Raw genomic sequence first — 21,368 nt, forward strand, 5'->3', positions numbered from 1 at the left:
ATTTATTAGACATTCTATAGCTGCAACAACATTCTTTGTTAGTAGTAAGGGACGATATCTTTTGCGTAATTTAAACGTTATTACAGCGAAGTTACGCAAGAAATTAGCCAAGTCAAACTGCAGCGGAGTCAGCATCGGTTTCGTTTCTCGGGTTTCGGCGGCTCCGTGGTGCGCTCGCCGCATTTTTGTCGGAGGCGCGGGGCCCCATTTCATTGCCGTCGCTGTCGTCACGTGTCTTGCCGTGTGCTGCTTGACGCCTGGCTGCTATCGGGCGTGACGCTCGCCGAGGCAGCGACGAGCTGTGTGTACGAGCCGCCCGCTGTGAATTGACGAGAGGAACCCAGCTAGCTCCGGACCGATGGCTCGCGACTACCGTGTGCTGTCCATACAAAGCCATGTGATTTCGGGATACGTCGGTAACAAGAGTGCCTGTTTTCCTCTTCAGGTGGGTCCCGGGTCATTATCATTTTCAATATACTGCATACGTTCGCGATCGTCACGGTCTTCCATACACAGACATGAATAAGACCTGGACAGAACATTGATTGCAATGCCCTTTAAATTCCTTCACACGACAGACACTCGGGTTTGAAGTGGACTTCATCAACTCTGTACAATTCTCCAACCACACGGGTGAGCCAGCGTTTTTCTTTTCTTTCTTTTTCCCAGTTTGGCGCCATGCCGATCGCTATGTAAAGACAGGAGGCGCTGGTAAAGATAAGCGTCACTCAGTCTTGCACGCCTTATCTCATAGAAAAGTAGAAAAAAAATTGCCGCATCATCATTGTTATTATATGTATATTTTTGGGCGGCATATTATGAGTCACTCAGTCGGTTTTTAAACAGCTGGCGTTCTTTTTAATTTTTTGCTGAGTATCCTATATATATATATAACCTAGAAAAAAAGTAAAAGACCATGCACCCATGTCTTCTAGGATATCCACACTACAAAGGACAAGTACTGAATGCTGAAGAGCTTCAAGACCTTTACGAGGGCCTGAGGCTGAACAGAATAACCAAGTACACGCACATATTGACAGGTACACATGTGTTCTTGCATTGAATCTTGATGTACCCAATTGCATATGTAAGTGTAGCATTCACAGTTTTTCACACCCTGTTTTCAGGTTATGTCGGCTCAGATTCGTTTCTCAACAAGGTAGCCGACATAGTACAACAGTTAAAGCAAGAAAATTCTTCATTAATGTATGGTAAGTGGCCATAAAGCAATGTCACATGTACCAAATTCACATCTTAGCAGTATTAATTACTTGCTAACCTTGAAATGTTTTTTTTTTTTTCACTATTTGCAGTGTGTGATCCTGTAATGGGAGATAATGGGAAGCTAGTAAGTATTGCTGTGTATCATCCAGTGTGTGTTAACTGCAGTGAAAAACATCTCGTAAATGCCTTCAAATGACACCAAAATATATATTGTTTTACTAGTTCAAGCATCACTACTTAAAGTAGTGAAGAATGATGTTCTTCTCCTGACATATATATTTTCATAATTTTTTGCACGGGAAATAAAGGATCATATTTGGCTTAATTGTTTATGCAGCTAAATAAACCAAAAACTAATTGGCAAATGTATGTTATCAACGTTGTCATTTATTTTTGAATAGTGCAACTATTCCAAGAGGCTGGCTCCATCAGCCTTCCTTCTGTCCCAATCACACATGCTTGGCCCCAATTGAACCTTTGACTCAAATGCATTGTGTGGGTTAGCCAAGGCATATTGAACCAAATTTTCCTTTTTGCTCTGCTGAGGCCATCTCTGTCCCTTTTAAATGTTGCCCCATTTCTTGCTATGCTCAAAATTTCAGTTTGTGGTATATATGGTAGAAAATGCTTGTGAGTGTTCCTTTAAATGCCCTTAAGCTTTATTGTGACTTAACGTGCCAGTGTTAAGTCACATACAACACACTAGCTGGTGGTTCTTGACCCACTTATATGCCTGTGCTTGTTTTGTTGAGGTCCTCATAGGAATACCAGACAGCATCTCATGTCACACTGCTGAAACAAAGAACACATAAAATTCACTGTAAAAGGAAACCTTATCTTGAATGTTTGCTGCTGTTAGTCTATCAAAGAAACCTTTTTGCAAACTTAAGCAAGATCCCTGAAGTATTTAAGAGCATTAGACTTGCTAAGTTAAAGAGGAAATGGCAGCTTCTGTGTATTTTCTGAGTGCTGCTGGTAAAATTAATTTCCATTTACAATTGCAGTAATATGACAAGGGAAAGCAACCATGTTCTAATTTGTTTTCTTCTCTTATTGCTGTGAATATCACATTTAATTTTTCATAACCTAACTAAGCAAACTGCCAAAGAAGTAAGGGTGGCACGTGTCTATGTGACAGAAAACTGCTCTGTTCATACCAGAGGAGGATCCCTGCTGCTGTGCTCATCACTTTAGCGCAGTTACCTTATCTGAAAAATGGCACCGGCACACTCACAAGATTCTGTTAGTAACATACATTCATTGCTTCCTGTCCACAGTGTAACCTTTGGTTTGGTGCACAGTATAACAGCTAGAATTATCAGGGCCCTAATGAAAAAGTTCGGCACCTCAAGTATCCATCTACAGGCGATTGTGCCAATTCCTAGTTGGGCTGTCAGGCTGGAATGAAACACAAGTGACAAGCGATAAAGTCCAACTTCTCTATTGATTGATTACTTGAAAGCAAGATGTGTGGTATGTGGTAGCATAGCTGAGTGCTAAGAGTCCTCTGGCCCCAATACTAAAGGCATCCTCAACAAATTGCACCGTCTCATCCAATCATCATTGCCCCAGGGTGCCCCGGTGCGATTTATTGAGAATGCCATAAACCCCTGTGAATGAATCGTCACACTGATTCACACAGTGGCAAACTGGGAAAGAGAAATCAGTTTACTAGCTTGTTTTCTCAAGTTCACGTTTTATTGCAACGTGATACAGTAGACTTCAGTTAATTCGACCTCAGTTGAATCGACTCCGGTTAATCCGATTTTCGGTTAATTCGATTCCGACCGAAGTTTCTGGCCGGCGCTCATGCATTTCTGTGGGCCCAAATGATCGTTATTTCGATCCCAAAAATTCTAACTTGACCAGTCAGAACGCGTGTGCCTGACCTCTATGGTGACCCCACTAACAACCCCTTTAGTGCCAGCGTCTGCCTCGGCGGAGCTTAGGGAACAGTGAATGTGTTGAGCGCACGTCATCTTTCGTTTAAAACGTACATTTTTGGCCAGATGGAGATTTTCCAGCAATAACTGTAGCCCACAATGTCTAATTACGGTATTTATCCGTTTCTAATGCGTGCCTTTTGTTTTCCAATGAAATTTGGGCGAAAACTGCCTGCTTGGCGCATTCGGATACGAAAACAAAATCGCATTTGCAGCATTCGTATGCATTACCGCATAGCACCGCTGTATTGTGGCGAAGCTGACTCTAGGTAAACCGATCGCAGTTCTAAACAAAATCGGGGCTGCATTAGATTTCCATTTTCTTTTTTTAGGAGCCTTAGTGTCATTCTTACGTTAGTTTTCTATTTTGAACCCATAGAAAGTGGGTGCACGTTTGATTCGGGGCGTGTTAGGCTCGGGCAAATGCTGCCAAATATCAGTGTTTTGTTTTGGCATTTTGTTGGTACCGTCAAGGTTTAATTAACGGAAGTCGACTGTGGTAAATCCGTGAATGTATTATTTCTCTAGCATGTGTGACAACGTACAGGGACAAGTACAAACAATAATTTATTGTGAACAAAAAGCTGTGAAATTAAAGTTGCCTTCTTGGCTTCTTTACTGGTTCAGCTGAAATATTTATATTGATGATTTAACTATATCAATGAGGAAGCCTTTAATTTACCTTGTAAAAGCATTTTGCTCACCTGCCTCCGTCTTTTTATCTTACAGTATGTGCCTCAAAGCCAAGTGAACATCTACAGAGATCGCCTTATTGGCATGGCCGACGTGGTCACACCTAACCAGTTTGAACTAGAGTGAGTATAGTCTATATTTGGACCATATGTCTTGTTTGCTGCATGTTGGTTGAAAGGTAGGTGAATTTCACCGTACAGTTGAACTTCGATATAACAAATTTTCGGATGTAACAAAGTAAATTAAAAAGTTCTTGTCGATATCAACTTGTAACAAATATATGCTTATAATAAATATTGGACATAACAAAGGTACTTTTGTGCCAGATGCGATTTCGTTATAACACAGTGAACCGTATTGTGCTTATATCCAGCTAAAAATATGTGTGAAGCATTCTAGACTCCAAATTGAAATGGGACAGTCATACACGTACACACACACACACACTATGCATCTATGACTGGTATAATTAATTGTGTTAGTGCTACAAAGGTTGCGTTAGACAGCATTCAAGCTGTATCATAAGAAAGAACTGTAACAGCAATTAACATACTTAATTATCAGCCTTATAAACTCCAGTTATGCTCAAAGTAAAGCTTTCAGATGCTTGTTCACAAAACTTCTTGGTTATTCCTAATTCCAGGACTGTCCTGTGATAACTGTGTATACATGCTGCAAAAAAAAGTTCACGGCAAAAAATAAAAGTGAAATAAACAGGCAGGCAAGCGACTCACATGTAAAGAAAAGGCAAAAGCGATGTGTTTAAGAAAGTAAATGTACCATTTATAAATAAGGCGCATTGGAAATCGAGATGTCTGCATACACGCACGCGTGCATGCACACACACACACAACATCATCCACGCAGAATCTCCTCTGGGAGTTGTCTTACGCACAAAATCATCCGCGCAGAATCTCCTCTGCGAGTTATCTTAATGGTGCGTAAGCATTGTGTAGTACTGACGTGGTGTTTCGTGGTAGAGTGTGCTGGTGTGTTTCGTACAATTGCGAGAACGACCACGAAAGAACTGTGAAACAGAGAAGCGCGGTTGCAATGCCGAACTTTCAAGTGAGACCTGCATGAGATGACTAAGAAGTGATGATTAGAAGCAATGTTCACTGGTGTTATAGATAGCTCGCAGCAGATGTGGATGAAATTACCAAGGATATATAGCAAATGAAGGAAATACATTAAATATTTATTAGGTACACTGAACCATTATGAACTGTGAGAAACTGTGCTCTGGCGGCGGCTACATCTGGAGCAGCGGCGCAGCTTGCATCTTAAAAGCGATCTGCGAAAGCGGCAGAGTGTGGCATGTGCCGAGAGCTCCGTGAGTGCTCTGTTCTCGCCACTTCGTTAGCGTTGAAGTGAGAGGCAGCACGCAGGTGAATTCACTCGCTGCTGTGGACGCCATGTTGAAAGCGATCGTCTTATGGGATGGACGGAGGGACGGTTTTTTCATTGGGTAAGAACAGAAATGCTTAATCATTTAGGGCCGTCAGATTTCAGTGTTTCATTATGTATGAATTCGTAAGCGCCGTTGGACACCAACTGCTGCCTGGAGGACGTGTTTGAATAGGTCTCCTTCTGCAGCTACGCAGCACTGAGTCTGCTTTATCACATCTTCTGTCACTTTCTTGATGACCAACACTGGGATTCTACAGCAGACATCCGTTATCTTTGCCTTGAGCTCATCTGACGTCCATCTCGATCATGTAAACGTGATCTTTCACATAAGCCCAAAAAAAGAAATCAAGTGGAGAGAGGTCAGCTGACCTAGCCGGCCAATTTACAGGCCCATGCCTTCCAATCTATTGCGCATTAAAAGTCGCGCCCAGCCGCTTTTGTGCTCAACTGCTGCTGTGTGCTGGCTCGTACCACAGAAGTGGAAGACGTGACAGTAGGACTTCACTGAGAAACTCATCCACCACTGCTTCAAGGATTTCAACCACGTAACGCTGTCCAATCAGTGTGTCATTGAAGAAGATGGGACAAATTATAGCACTGGCATAAGTTCCAAAGCACAGATTGAATGACCACTGCTACTGGTGCCGAGTGCGCTTTACCCTGTGTGGATTGGAGTCACTTCAATAGTGTGCATTATGCAAATTTACCTGGCCGTTTCTGCGAAAATTGGCTTCATCTCTGCACATGATGTTGCTCACTGTGCTGCTTCGCGCTGCACCACACAGTCTTCTGATGAAAGTCGATGCGTTTGGTCTAACGCCATGCTTCCATGACTGATATATATTTGTGGCCTACCTCTTGTTGCCATTTGCAGCTCCCAAGGCAAGGATCATGTTTTTCTTCTGCTCATTAGACAAAGACATGGCGACTGGGACGAAACAAAATGCACCTTTAAACCTTTGCACTGACATTGCCAATTCAGTTTTGTGATGATAGGTCTTGTAGGGGAAAAAAAATAAAACTATCCTTGCACTTTATCTACGCTAAGACACAGCTTGTTTCCAACTAACGCCAAACCCAACGTGTTACCTCAGGCAGGGCACAGCTAGCAGATAAAGAAAGACAAGTCCACTTGTTGAAATGTTGGCTCCTGCTTTTACCTTGTTCTCATTTTGCTCATCATCTTGAATTTCCATCTCCTGCCTTGCCCGTATTTTCCCAGTGCGCTCCGTTGTCACTCTAAGCATACAGTATTTGTTAGGTGACCGGGGAGTGGTGGAACATCTTCGCACATAAAAAACAAATGACATTAAGCTTGTTATGGTGCTGACAAACTAAAGTGGTACATTGTACATGTGTGGTGGTTTATACCATCACAATAGCACATTGACATTATTTGCATTTGCAAAACAATTAAATGAACTGGTAAATGTGTAGCGCATCGTAACACTACAATAGCGTGTTGTCATTACTTGTAAATAAAAGAAAAAAAAATCATACATTAGAGACCATTTCTGACTGTTGTAATAATTTAAGGTGCTTCTCACAGTAAGAGTGGCTTTTTTGGTGTTGTAGAAGCATAATTTACTAATACAGCTCAGCTTATTTTCTCATTTTTGTGTCCCTTTAAATGTTGCTGCTGAGCTTGCTAATGGCTGTGTTGCATATTACAGGCTCCTTTCCGAGAAGCAAATCACAACGGAGAGTACGGTGCTGGAAGCGATGGATGTTTTGCACACAAAAGGCATCCCGATTGTAGTACTTACATCGTACCGACCCAGTGACACCGCGAAGGAGATCTACCTGTACGGTAGTAGCAAGAAGGGAGGCCAACGCAGCGCTGTCAAGATTGAGATTCCTGCCATTAATGCACACTTCACCGGCACTGGCGACCTGTTGGCTGCCTGCATTCTTGCCTGGATTACTCGCACAAACAACCTCAAGGTTTGTAAGCTGTGTGACAGGGCCAGCATGAAAGATGCATCTTTGTTGGTTTTCTAATTGTCAAGAATGCAATGCATGCATTATGTTGGGAATGAAGATGTCAGTGCAAGTATAGACTGAAATGGCCTGACTGCAAGCTCTGCGTGTAGCTTCTCAAGTTAACATGCATACGATCATTGGTATGTTAAAAAAAAGCATTGCTTATAGTTCAGTTGTGTTCTAACTACAGATTATAATCTCTGGTGCACTTTGCAGCATGATGTCATTGCATATAAGTTTTAGCCAACTGAACTGTGGCAAATGCATGATTCACATGTAAATAAATATCGGATATATAATGTTGTGTGTTGTGAAATTGACACCACACACATATCAGGTAGGCAAAATAAGGTAACTTACAATGTGACAAGAAACACAAACACAGGCCTCTACTCAACCTATGTGGTGCTTACCATAGATGGTGTGTCTGCTAATGTGGTGACATTGTGTGTTATGTCTACTGCTTGTGTCATACAAGGGCACAGCTCATGCTGGCATTGAATGACAAGTATAACACTAAACTAGCATAACTGCTTGCTTTAAAGTAAAATAAAATGGCTGTGTTTGGCATGTCTATGATGAAAAAAACTCGGAGCTCCATGGCATGTTGTTCGTGCCATTTGAACATTGTATAGAGGTCCTGTAAGTTTCAAGTGATATTGCAGGAATGTTGACGAAATGTCTGCTTACATGTGTTGAGGTAAAGTTGCCAAGGTCATAATAGGTGACTTTAGAAGCATGTATGTGGATTTGTATAAATATACAAACATACATGCACATTTAGTAAAGCAATGAAGGGGGCTAGTTGGTGAACGTTCATGGTTATATTGCGCTTAGTTTTACACTGACGATTTTAAGTGAAGGACAGGATGTGGACATACGTAGCGCAATATTGCGCTGTGTACGTCCACGTCCTGTTTTTCACTTAAGATCGTCAGTGAAAACTAAGCGCAATATGACCATATACATGCACATACAAAAACAAGTGATACAGTCATTTAATGGCCTTTCAGTTTTCTTACCATAATAATGTAGTCCATTGTGGTTTCTTTCGAATGATCATTCTTCCTTCCTTTCTCCTTTTTTTTTTTTTAATGCCGGTAATTTAGAAGGCATTGCTTTGCCACTTTTGCTGCAGTCAACGTGGGGCTCTGTGGAATGGTTTTGCCCTGACAGCAAAGCTATATTTTGTACAGCTGCTTGTATGTCACACCGGAATAGTTGCGGTTAACAAGTGCTAACCGTTCGTGCTGTCCTCAAACATATTTACTTATTCTTTTGTGCTCCAGCCATTGAGGAGGCAGTGCATTGTCCTATCAACACAAGCAGCATATTTTTGTGAAGTGGCTTTGTCCAGGTGTGGGTGGTGCTTTAGTCTAGACATATATAATCTCTATGGAACCACTATACAGGAGACACTCAAGCATGCTTGTATTCTTGGTTTTTGTATGAATTGCTTACTATTTTTGCACTTCAGATATACAGTAAGTAGTCACCTTCCTCTCTCTTATCAGGCAATACATTACATTGAGGAGTGCTTTTTGTCCTGATATGAAAACAGTGCCTGTCAACCTGCCAAATGGGCGTGCTAGGGAGAGCTTATCCTTTTGTTCTGTATTCTGTTATCTACACACTCAGTCATTGAATGGGCAGAGCTCTCATTTTTTCACCACAAATAACGCAATCCTGTGGAGTAGTTGTGTCTCGATGCCATAACAACGCTTTTGTGTATTATAATGGGAAATGCAGAACACATATTTTTCGTAATTTCCTGTGAAATTTTTTGTTTTAAGTGTTAGCTTTTCTAAGCTCATTGCTCAGTTTCGTGACGTTGGTCCCATCCGCAGTCAGAGAGGTGTGGGAGGAAGGTGTTGGGTGCTTCCACCAATGAGAGAGGAGCGTTCGGTGACTTGACATTGCTTGGTTCCCTGCAACACCACCTTCGTGAATAAGAGCAGCGAAACCCACCAATTCCACCCGTAGTATTGTGGAAGTCTTGCCATGTTGGGGTGATGCCTCGCCTTCCCTTTTGTGAATCAGTGGTAGCGTGGGCATTTGACACCACGTCAGGTATCATGTGCAGCGAAATCACGAATTGCATCTTGCAGTACCATGAAAGTTTTGCTGTGTCGTGGTCATGTCTCACTTTTCCCTCAGTGAGTCAGCAGAAGCACAAGTGCTTGCCACTGCATTACGTTAACCAGATGGTGTTCAACGTTACGGTGTTGGGAGTGCTGGTAGTCATGCCTTGCTCTGAGCACTGTTGCATGTTCATTGCCAGCGTAGACCTGCGACGCAGCAGAGGGTGCTAAGAATCCCTGGCTCCGGACAGACCACCATTGGAATCTGAACCTGGCAACGTTTAACGCTAGAATGCTATCTAGTGAGGCGAGTCTAGCAGTGCTATTGGAGGAAAGAGAGGGCAGTAAATGGGATATAATAGGGCTCAGTGAAGTTAGGACGACGAAAGAAGCATATACAGTGCTGAAAAGTGGGCACGTCCTGTGCTACCGGGGCTTAGTGGAGAGACGAGACCTAGGATTCAGATTCTTGATTAATAAGGATATAGCTGGTAACATACAGGAATTCTATAGCATTAACGAGAGGGTGGCAGGTCTTGTTGTGAAACTTAATAAGAAGTACAAATTGAAGGCCGTACAGGTCTACGCTCCTACATCCAGTCATGATGACCAGGAAGTCGAAAGCTTCTATGAAGATAGGGAATCGGCGATGGGTAAAGTCAAAACAAAATACACTATACTGATGGGCGACTTCAATGCCAGGGTAGGCAAGAAGCAGGCTGGAGACAAGTCAGTGGGGGAATATGGCATAGGCTCTAGGAATAGCAGGGGAGAGTTATTAGTAGAGTTTGCAGAACAGAATAATATGCGGATAATGAATACCTTCTTCCACAAGCGGAATAGTCGAAAGTGGACATGGAGGAGCCCGAATGGCGAGACTAGAAACGAAATAGACTTTATACTCTGCGCTAACCCTGGCATCATACAATATGTGGACGTGCTCGGCAAGGCGCGCTGCAGTGACCATACGATGGTAAGAGCTCGAATTAGCCTAGACTTGAGGAGGGAACGGAAGAAACTGGTACATATGAAGTCAATCGATGAGTTAGCGGTAAGAGGGAAAATAGAGGAATTCCGGATCAAGCTACAGAACAGGTATTTGGCCTTAACTCAGGAAGAGGACCTTAGTGTTGAAGATATGAACCACAATCTTATGGGCATCATTAAGGAATGTGCAATAGAAGTCGGTGGTAACTCTGTTAGACAGGACACCAGTACTATCGCAGGAGACGAAAGATCTGATCAAGAAACGTCAATGTATGAAAGCCTCTAACCCGACAGCTGGAATAGAACTGGTAGAACTTTCCAAGTTAATCAGCAAGTGTAAGACAGCTGACATAAGGAAGTATAATATGGGTAGAATTGAACATGCTCTCAGGAACGGAGGAAGCCTAAAAGCAGTGAAGAAGAAACTAGGAATAGGCAAGAATCAGATGTATGCGTTAAGAGACAAAGCCGGCAATATCATTACTAATATGGATGAGATAGTTCAAGTGGCTGAGGAGTTCTATAGAGATTTATACAGTACCAGTGGCACCCACGACAATAATGGAAGAGAGAATAGTCTAGAGGAATTTGAAATCCCACAAGTAACGCCGGAAGAAGTAAAGAAAGCCTTGGGAGATATGCAAAGAGGGAAGGCAGCTGGGGAGGATCAGGTAACAGCAGATTTGTTGAAGGATGGTGGTCAGATTGTTCTAGAAAAACTGGCCACCCTGTACATGCAATGCCTCATGAATTCGAGCGTACCGGAATCTTGGAAGAATGCTAACATAATCCTAATCCATAAGAAAAGGGACGCCAAAGACTTGAAAAATTATAGACCGATCAGCTTGCTGTCCGTTGCCTACAAAGTATTTACTAAGGTAATTGCAAATAGAATCAGGAACACCTTAGACTTCCGTCAAACAAAGGACCAGGGAGGATTCCGTAAAGGCTACTCAACAATAGACCATATTCACACTATCAATCAGGTGATAGAGAAATGTGCAGAATATAACCAACCCTTATATATAGCTTTCATTGATTACAAGAAAGCGTAGATTCAGTCGAAACCTCAGCAGTCATGGAGGCATTACGGAATCAGGGTGTAGACGAGCTGTATGTAAAAATACTGAAAGCTATCTATAGCGGCTCCACAGCCACCGTAGTCCTCCATAAAGAAAGCAACAAAATCCCAATAAAAGAAGGCGTCAGGCAGGGAGATACGATCTCTCCAGTGCTAGTCACAGCGTGTTTACAGGAGGTATTCAGAGACCTGGATTGGGAAGATTGGGGATGAGTTAATGGGGAATACCTTAGTAACTTGCGATTCGCTGATGATATTGCATTGCTTAGTAACTCAGGGGACCAATTGCAATGCATGCTCACTGACCTGGAGAGGCAAAGCAGAAGGGTGGGTCTAAAAATTAATCAGCAGAAAACTAAAGTAATGTTTAACAGTCTCAGAAGAGAACAGCAGTTTACGATGGGTAGTGAGGCACTGGAAGAGGTAAAAGAATACATCTACTTAGGACAGGTAGTGACTGCGGATCCGGATCATGAGACTGAAATAATCAGAAGAATAAGAATGGGCTGGGGTGCGTTTGGCAGGTGTTCTCAGATCATGGACAGCAGGTTGCCATTATCCCTCAAGAGAAAAGTGTATAACAGCTGTGTCTTACCAGTACTCACCTACGGGGCAGAAACCTGGAGGCTTACGAAAAGGGTTCTGCTGAAATTGAGGACGATGCAGCGAGCTATGGAAAGAAGAATGATAGGTGTAACGTTAAGTGATAAGAAAAGAGCAGATTGGGGGATGGAACAAACTCAAGTTAATGACATCTTAGTTGAAATCAAGAAAAAGAAATGGGCATGGGCAGGACATGTAATGAGGAGGGAAGAAAACCGATGGTCATTAAGGGTTATGGACTGGATTCCAAGGGAAGGGAAGCGTAGCATGGGGTGGCAGAAAGTTAGGTGGGCGGATGAGATTAAGAAGTTTGCAGGGACAACATGGCCATGATTAGTACATGACCGGGGTAGTTGAAGAAGTACGGGAGAGGCCTGTGCCCTGCAGTGGGCGTAACCAGGCTGATGATGATAATGCTTAGAAAGTCTGTGAGCCCTTGAGCACCGGATAGGAGCATAATAGTTTATATGAGAACGCTATAAAACATCCTTTACACTGAAATGTAATGGAGGAAAGACCTTAAGACTGCCAAGTGAATCAGCGAGCTCGAGATCTGGAGCGAAAACACCTAGCTTGTACCACAGCTAACGCTTAAACAATCTCGTTGCACACTCATAACTGTCCCGAGAGTTTTTCTTGCTCCACCCATTAAATAGGCAGTGACTCATTGTTTGTGGCTGGAGATAATGTGGTTTCACAGAGCAATTTTTTATTGACGTTAAGACATTGCTTTGCAATCTTTCATATAGGAGGCATTGGAAAAAGCTGTGGCCACTGTTCAGGGTGTATTGCTTAAGACCTTCAAGCATGCGTCAGGTAAGTTGTGCTATTTCTCATTCCTGCTGTCAAGCATGTTTGTTATTCCACAGTTAACTGCAGTTTATAAGTAAGTAACTCAGGAAAATTGACTGCTAAGGCAATTTTCCGGCACAAGCCAAGTCGTGTGTGACAGTTCTCCTCAATGTAGGAACAGGCCATGTCAGAGGCAACTCGCAGTGCAGTTCATTTGTTTCAACAACTGTTTGTTGCTGAAGTACAATATAATCACTGATAAAGGGCATGCCATGAGGGTTGAAAAGTGTGCATAGTAATAAGTAAAAACAGTACGATTAGGGCCAGTTCGTGTATAGTACTTAAACAATGAAATAAATACTGTCGTTCAGTGATACAAAAAGCAGATAATGCAGTACTCGCATTGTTCCGTCGGCTTTTTTCTTCACTGCTTTGAATATGTAGTAAAATGGTGCTACTTGGAGGGTAAGCTAAACTACCTAATTGCCCTATAAGAAGGACACAGACACAGCGGCCACCGAGCCAATGACTGCACTAAGCAACTCCACTGCAATCTACCCTAGCATGACCTAGCAGCCCCGATCATACAACCAGTGTTTACATAAGCAATGCTCAAGATTGGTATTCACTTGAACACCATTGTGCTCTGCTCAGTAATCCTTGTCACTTTGTGGCCCTGCGAGCGGGCAAATTCATTCCAAGTGGGCTATTGGTAACATGGTGAAATTTGTAGTTGTCTGGTTCATCGGATGCATGAGTCAGGAACTCCTACAAAGATGTACATCTCAACAACAGAACATTCAGGAAGGCTGTGATGTTTGCAGATTCTTGTGCTGGGACTTCAGTTTGAACGCAGGCACATGGTGTATGTAGGCTTCAGGCAAGCATCGAGGCAACCCTAGAGCAGTGTTGTAAATCTTGGAAGCCATGGAGCAGGCTTGTAGACTTCTGCACTCTCCACTTTGATGGTGTTGCAGATTTGCTAATTTCAATATACTATTCACCTTTAATTTCAATGAGCAGAGGTTTCTACTGTGGGTGCCCCATTACACCCCACTCAGGGTAGACAGCTGAACAATTTTGTAGCAATTGAAGGGCCACCAGCACCCGTAATTCTCATGTGGCCTCCCTACCAAGCACTGACTGAGCCCCCAATGCTCTTTAGCTTTGGTGACCAGGTTCGTGACTCTACAATTTGCCTTGTGTTGCAGAGAAGGAAAAAGAAAAAGAAGGTGAAGCTGCAGCTGGCTCTATGCCAGGATCTGAGGTGGAAGGAGGCGCTCAGCCCGCAGCTCCAGCAGCAGCAGCAGCAGCCCTCTTGGAGCTACGCCTGGTACAGAGCAAAGAGCACATCGAGAACCCACACTCGGACATCCGAGCCATCAAGATCTTCTGACACATGCCACCAGTGAACCAGGAATGCTCTGGGGGATGAAAATAAAGCCCCACATTTTGGTAGTACTGTTGGAACCACTGCGCAAAATCCAAGATGCTAGTTTTAGAACCTTCTTCTTTCATTGCAACAGTAGCACAGCAGCCATCACAGCGTGTTACTGCACATGGACAAGGTGTGCTAGCTGTTCTAAGTTGTTATCAAAGACATCGAACCTGACGGTTGCCTTTCATACATTACGGGTGCCTTTGCATCCTTTAGAGGCTAAGGAAACCCAAAGCTACGGGGCATTACAGGCGACCTGAGCAGAAAATTACGTGAACTGTTTGTTGCTTTTGTGGAACAACATGCAATTGCATGCATTGTGCAGTCATAATGTATAGCACTGCTGGCGAGGTGAAAATTGCTTATTTTACTAGAACACAACTCTATGTCAATTTTGCGCTCTACTATATGTTCAGGTACAAACAGACTGCATGCCAACTTAAAACTTTCAAGGCAACATATTGTGCTAAAGAATCACTGGAGCAGTCGAGAGAATGAAGCGTAACGAATCAACCAAAATCTCTCTCAACTACAGAATGCGGGACAGTAAGCATAATGCACGAAAGCATTCAGACTGTTTGAGCATGAACCCTGCTTGTGTCATGCACATTGGCAAATATGGAAATGCTTAGATGCACATTCATTTACTTGTTCGCTTAAGCATATTATGTATTACGTCTATACGTAATACGCATATCCTCTACAGTCGATTCCCTGTCCTTTCGCCCATCAAGCTCCATCGGCAATTAGCCCTCCTCTGAATGAAAACTTGCTACTTTTCCCAATGTGAGTAAAACAATATATGTAGCATGGCTAATAACTTGTGCAATTGAATACTTTTTCAAACTGCACGTTAGAAATCACCATTTAAATCTACGCATGTCTTTGTGTTTAGACCTTTGATCTACCTTAGAATGGCATTAGTGTAGTCCTTTCAGTCATTCCACTTCATAGGAGTGCTTCTTGTTGGGCTAGTTGGTGAAGTTGGCCTCACTTTGATTAGCTTCTGCTCCTGTTTATGCTCTTTCATATTGTAAAAATATCTGCTGCTACAAATTCTTCTAAATGTACTAAAAAAAAAAAGGAGAAATTAAATTGAACTGGTACAGTGCCCACATAGAATACCAAGTCAATCTTGGTACAAGTGAAGGCTAAAAGACAGGAACAACACACAATAAAGATGGATTGCAATGCCACCAACATGCTGCACCACTATGTCATGGACTTTGACAGAGTCTGCTCAGAACTAAGCTTTCATTTGTCACTAAAGGAGGACTATATTGAACATAGCAGATTTAGAGAACATTTAATGCACAGAAACAGTCCAACTGTGGAAATATTTTCAAACTCTTGACAACACATCGACACACCAGCACTATGAGTTCGGCACGAAATACAAGAATAGCAACTTTAGCCTACTTACATCTCCAGTGGTAGTGAACCTTTTCCTGTGAAATAAACGAATATAGAGTTTTGAAGGAATACTTTACCAGATGAGGCTGATGTGCTGTTCCTTTTTTAGTCTCCCTTTAGAGGGGTTTTCTTTTTGGCATCTGCTCACAGAACTGCAACAAATGTGTTCAGATCTTCGGCAAAATGAAGGGGACACTGTATGAGTGTTTCGTGAGACATCAAACATCTTTACTGCAGCAAGGCACACTATGTGTATGAATTTCAAGAGCCCATCTTTATAATGTGTAACAAAACTAAATAATAAAATGAATCAGCACACAGAGTTGACAAAGAAACCTCTGCATACTGTACAGAGAAGAGTACGCTGTACTCAAGCACTGCCTCTTGAAGGTGTCTAACAGCTTGCAGTCTGTGCCAAAGATTTGGCACTGTCTGTGACACGGAGGGGGGCCATGCCAGATGCTCTGTGCACTTCATTCATTGTCCGAATGGCAATTTGGCGTGCTCTTCTCGAACCTTCATCCAGAATGTGCCACAAGCGGGCACGATCCGACAGGTGCTCCTGCATTCGCTCCTGTATTGGTTCCAGAAAGGACACAGCTGCATCGGCAACTACTTGTTTGAACTGTCCTGTGTCGAGGCCTTCTGCTTGCCGGCACACCTGTACGGATGTGCACAGATGATGAAACAGGCAGCCACAACAATGTGTGCATGTCTTAGAGTTGTTGAAGCTATGATTGGTGTACACATCACATGACACACTGGAATCACACTATGTAGCACTCCCTGTACACAAGAGGATACAGTGACGACTTCCAAAGTCTGCTTATGTTGTGGCAACTCCTTAAAGTCAACAAGGAGTACGCACACAAGCATGAGAAGGAAGTAAACAAAATATGCAGTGTTGTTGCAACTGAATCTTTCATTGCAAATTAAAATATACACTAGACTTCCGTTAATTCAACTCCAATCATCATTGCCCCAAGGTGCCCCAGTGCGATTTGTCGAGGGTACCATAAGTCTCTATGAACGAATCACCCCAGTGATTGACACAGTGGCCAACTGGGAAAGGGAAATCTGCTTACTAGCTTGTTTTCTCAAGTTCACATTCCATTGCAACATGATACAGTAGACTTCCACTCAGTCAATTGCTGTTAATTCAATTCCGACAGAAGGTCTCGGCCGGTGCCCATGCATTTTTATGAGCCCAAATATTCTTTATTTTGATCCTAAAATTGGCATGCGCCGGATAGTTCTAACTTGACCACTCGGCAAACATGCGCCCGACCCCATGGTGACTTAGCGCAAGCTCTTGGGTCAGTTGGTGAACTTGAATATGGGGGTGCCAGCGAAACACAAAGGATGCGCACACAAGAAAAAAGTGTTAGACACCAGTGTCCATCCGTGTCTAATGCCTTTTCCTTGTGTGCGCGTCCTTTTTGCTTTGCTGGTATCCCCGTTTTCAAGTTCCCTATGGTGACCCCACGAACAACGACTTTAGTACCAGCGTCTGCCTCGGCAGAACTTAGAGAACAGTGAATGCGTTGAACACACATCATCTCTTCTCGAGAACGCTTATTTTCGACCCGAGGAAGATTTTCAAGCAATAACGGTAGCTCACAATGTCTGGTTACGGTATTTACCCAATTCCAACGCGTGCCTTTTGTTTTCCAACAAAATTTGGGCGGAAATTGCCTGCACGGCACAATCGGATATGAAACCCAAACCGCCTTTGCAGCAGTCGTATGCTTTACCACATCACAGAGCTGTATTATAGCGAAGCTGACATTAAAAATCATGCGGCAAAGCTGACTTTTGGAAACTGGCCGCATCCTAAATAAAGAAGAAAAAAATAAAATGAAATTGGGTGTGCGTTAGATTTCTACTTTGCTTAGGAGATTTAATGTTCTTCCTACGTTAGTTTTCTGCTTTGGCCACATGAAAAGTGGGCGCATGTTTTTGATTCGGGGGCATGTTAGACTCGGGAAGATATCGTCAAATGTATCAGTGGTGTTCTGACGTATTCTTTTGCATCTTGTTTAATTCGATCAACTTTGTCAGTCCCGTCAGGGTAGAATTAACGGAAGTCAACTGTATACACAACTAATTAGCACCACATATAACAAACAAAGGAGATGGAGGGTGTACAACCGTGCCTTAAAATGCATATATTAACAGAATAAGCTTGACTATGGTATTGCTTGACTACAGCTTCAAGCAGCATGAGGGAGAGATCAGTGTCACTTAACATTATCTTGTCTTAACCTTTTCTGATGTCACATGCCTTGATAAACTTGCATGAAGTAATGCTCGTGGGTTGCTAAAGCATTTTGTTTCTTCAACACAAAATGCAGTTGCAAATAAGCACTGAGTGTTATCTGCTGCCTCTTGTGTGCACTGCATACAATATGGTGTCTTACTGGCTAGATGACCCTGGCAACTGATGATGATGATGATGATGATGATAATAATAATAATAATAATAATAATAATCACCTCTTCGGGACTCAGGCCAGTGAGTAAACTGTGCAATGCCACCAGGTTGGCAACAGCTGGCCGAGACTCTGGCTCGTAGGTGACTTTCGAAATGCAGTCGGTGAGTGCCTTTTTGATCTTTTTGCGCACTGCCTCGGGAGGGTCATCCAATGCCACATAGCTGCGAGGGTCGTCGCTGGATTTGCTCATCTTCTTGGTCGGGTCCCGGAGATGGCGCAGGCGACCAGCCTCCCCGGACACTGGCAGGATAAAAATGTTCCAACTGAACTGTGGCATCCAGACACTGCAGCAATCTCCCATCAATTGTGAACACGGCTTTCATCATGTCTTGTTGGGGCTATATTATCAATTTTGACCTCCTGAATTCACCAAACTAATATGGCAGCTAGATTTCGCTTCATTTAATCCTGTCTGCCAAGTGGCTCCCAAGAAGAAAAAAACGCAATGCTATCCCACATGTGTATGGCATAGGTGAAGCACTGGCTAGAATATTTAATAACTATGAGCTATGGATGGCTCGTGTTCCTTCCCGAAAGCTTCGTGGCCAGCTAGTGCGCATGAAAGACCCCATTGAGCGTGACCTTTATCCAGGTGTTATTTACAAGATTCCTTGTAAAGACTGAGATGTAACCTACATCGGTGAATCTGGTAATATTTATGAAAATAAATAAGCAGTACCAGTACCACGTGGCGAAAGCAAACACAGCATTGAATGCACTGGTTGAGCATCATGAAAAGACAGACCTCATAATCAACTGCAACACAACTGCTATCGTTGCCAGAGAAAAATTCCCTATCTACACGTTTACTGCTTGAATAATTCTACATCAAGATGCCACATGTGATAAACAGGACATAGGGCAATCTACCAGATACCTACACATGCTCATTGCGCCATCTTCCTAATATATAAGCAAGAACTGTGCATTTTCGTTGTTATTGTGACAAGGAGCCTCGAAATGTCAAACTTTGCTTTTATTTTTCATTATAATGGTGTGTGTATTGTTTATTGCTGCTTCACTTCATTTGATAAAGCAACAAAGTAAAGGATGGCTGATTGAACCAAAGAAAAAATGAATGATAGAAAGGAGCAGAATGGCAAGCTCTACAACACTTAAATGACTGCTAAGGAGAAACCACAGCATACAAGAGAAGAGGTGGAAGTTTTGAGCATCTTCCTATGCATGCAACTGTAGGGCAAGACGCCATTTGAACACAGGCATACGTGAAGATCTGGGCAACGGGGCAGTGATAATCGCAACGGAAAACTTGTTACCCATGGTTGCAAGAGAGATGCTAGAGTGGTACAATACATTCTTGAAGGAGGTGCGTCATTAGATGACTGTCCTTACGCATCACCTATTCAGTTAGCCAAATTCCTCACCCAGCATGTCTCATTACATATTCTCAACAAAGGATCAATAGTGGTTGCGGCTAACTCCACATTCTATCTGGCATAAATGACATGTCTGACGTCCCCTAATGTAAGTATATGTCATAGCAAGGAATGACTTTCCTAACTTGATTGATGAAATCAAAAACAGTTCTGCAGAAATTAAGCTGAAAATCTTTCAGGCAACACTACCTGAATACCTTAATGCATTCAAGCTACTACCTTAAACCATTCAGAGTACTACCTTAAAGTAACACTCCGCATACAGATATACAGACAGACTTATTTAATGAAGTTTTGCAACAGGCTTGCAGAGTTACTATTAGTAAACATGCTGTGGGAGACTGACGTCCGTCAGTTGAGGTGGGAACTGGTGCATACTTGCCTAGAAGGGGCTCAGGCCTTGGAAAGACCAGACCGAAGCGCTTGTTAAAGAGCTCAGCCGTGTCTTGTACTAGGAAGATGTGAGGCAACTGGTCATTTCCCACAGGCACCTGCGTTGCCCTGCGTAGAGAAGCCTAGCTTACGACCAGGAACAGCCATCTCTGATGCTCGCACTTACTTGTACAACAACACATCTGCACTCTGAAGCACGGGGTAGAGGTACAACCCCAAGGGTGTTTCCTTCATACCAGCGGTCTTGTCCTGCGCAAGATGTAGCAATACAAGAAATGCCGCTCAGTTATGGAGTAGCTTTAGTAGAGTTCGGGAATGCCATTCGACATGCTTAGGATGTGTGAAGACGTTACGGCGAGTTCAAATAAATTTGTATAGCGATTCCTTAAATATCTCTTTCTCTCTCTTTGCTCCGACTATTTTACAAGTATACAAGGGAACTCGTAGTGACATTTGTCTCCAATATTTTAACTTCAACACTGTACCTTGAGTTGTGGTAAATGCTGCAATCTAGCCGTGGTGAGCAAACATCCGAGGATCCACGAAAGCTCGGCGTGCTCTGGAACCTGTGGAGAAAGAACGACGCTACACAATAACAGCTAACGTACACTTATTTTTTGTTCTCCACAATAGCTCACCTGCGACTGCAAAAACAGCGTACATCTTTCAGGGTCAATTCCGCATGCAAGGAGGCTGGCTGTCATGAGCTCTATGTTCTCCCTGTTGAGTCAAAATCAGCTATGATGCGGCTGTCGAAGCGGACCGGTTTGGGGGAGTTTCACGCGCGCTTACCTTAGCTTGTTGGGATCATAGTGTGGCTTCGTGATGGAATGCAAGTCTACTACGCTGAATACACAATCACTCCCCGAGTCCTGCAGCGTCTTCCACTTTTGAATAGCACCAAAATAGTTGCCCAGATGAGGCACACCGCTAGGTTGGATTCCGGAGAAAACTCTGTTGGGGAAAGTCACCGACTGGTGTCCTTTACGCTTAGAGGAAGTCGAGGACTGTTGTTTTTGGTCTGCAGTCACGAAACCTCTGAAAATAAGACGATCGCAGCACAGATTAACTCGAAAACTCCTGGAGGCAAGGCGAGAGCATAACCAGCACGTGGCTGAGGTGTTTGCGATCAGCATTTTCCCGATCGTCTTGTAGTACAGCAGGTCAAACCAAAGGGATATCCCAGAGTGATCACACAGTATACCACGAAGCTTTGATCACAATACTTCACGGGCACAACACAGTAGTAAGGTCATCGTGCACCAACCAAAGGCTCCTGCAGCTCCGGTACACCGTTATATGAAAATCAATGAAAACCGAAACCAGTAGCGCCAGCAGAACTAAGCTCCCAGTAGAGGTATGACAAAGTTCTCCCTTCAAATCTTTGTAGTGGCCTATTACGTAGCGCATTGTTACTGAACTAGTACATCCAGCA

General features: G+C 43.1%; 2 protein-coding genes across 2 annotated transcripts; one reads left to right on the forward strand and one right to left on the reverse strand.

Moving 5' to 3' along the window:
• Positions 1-133: 133 nt before the first annotated feature.
• On the forward strand, positions 134-14,258 carry LOC126521721 (pyridoxal kinase-like). The gene is made up of 9 exons (XM_050170463.3): positions 134-445; positions 579-633; positions 936-1,040; positions 1,128-1,211; positions 1,314-1,348; positions 3,897-3,982; positions 6,944-7,214; positions 12,755-12,821; positions 14,009-14,258. The coding sequence occupies exons 1-9, from the start codon at positions 359-361 to the stop codon at positions 14,191-14,193; spliced, it is 975 nt and encodes a 324-aa protein (XP_050026420.1). The 5' UTR covers positions 134-358; the 3' UTR covers positions 14,194-14,258.
• A 1,266-nt stretch (positions 14,259-15,524) lies between these two features.
• Positions 15,525-21,319, reverse strand: TrpRS-m (Tryptophanyl-tRNA synthetase, mitochondrial). Its single transcript, XM_050170486.3, has 7 exons — positions 20,726-21,319; positions 20,572-20,653; positions 20,419-20,499; positions 20,100-20,182; positions 19,923-20,041; positions 18,145-18,383; positions 15,525-16,309 (listed from the first exon to the last, which is right to left on the reverse strand). Exons 1-7 carry the CDS (start codon positions 21,067-21,069, stop codon positions 16,043-16,045), a joined length of 1,215 nt encoding a protein of 404 aa, XP_050026443.1. The 5' UTR covers positions 21,070-21,319; the 3' UTR covers positions 15,525-16,042.
• Between the last annotated feature and the right edge of the window lie 49 nt (positions 21,320-21,368).

This window comes from Dermacentor andersoni, chromosome 6 (genome assembly GCF_023375885.2).
Source record: "Dermacentor andersoni chromosome 6, qqDerAnde1_hic_scaffold, whole genome shotgun sequence".
Lineage (NCBI taxonomy): Eukaryota > Metazoa > Arthropoda > Arachnida > Ixodida > Ixodidae > Dermacentor > Dermacentor andersoni.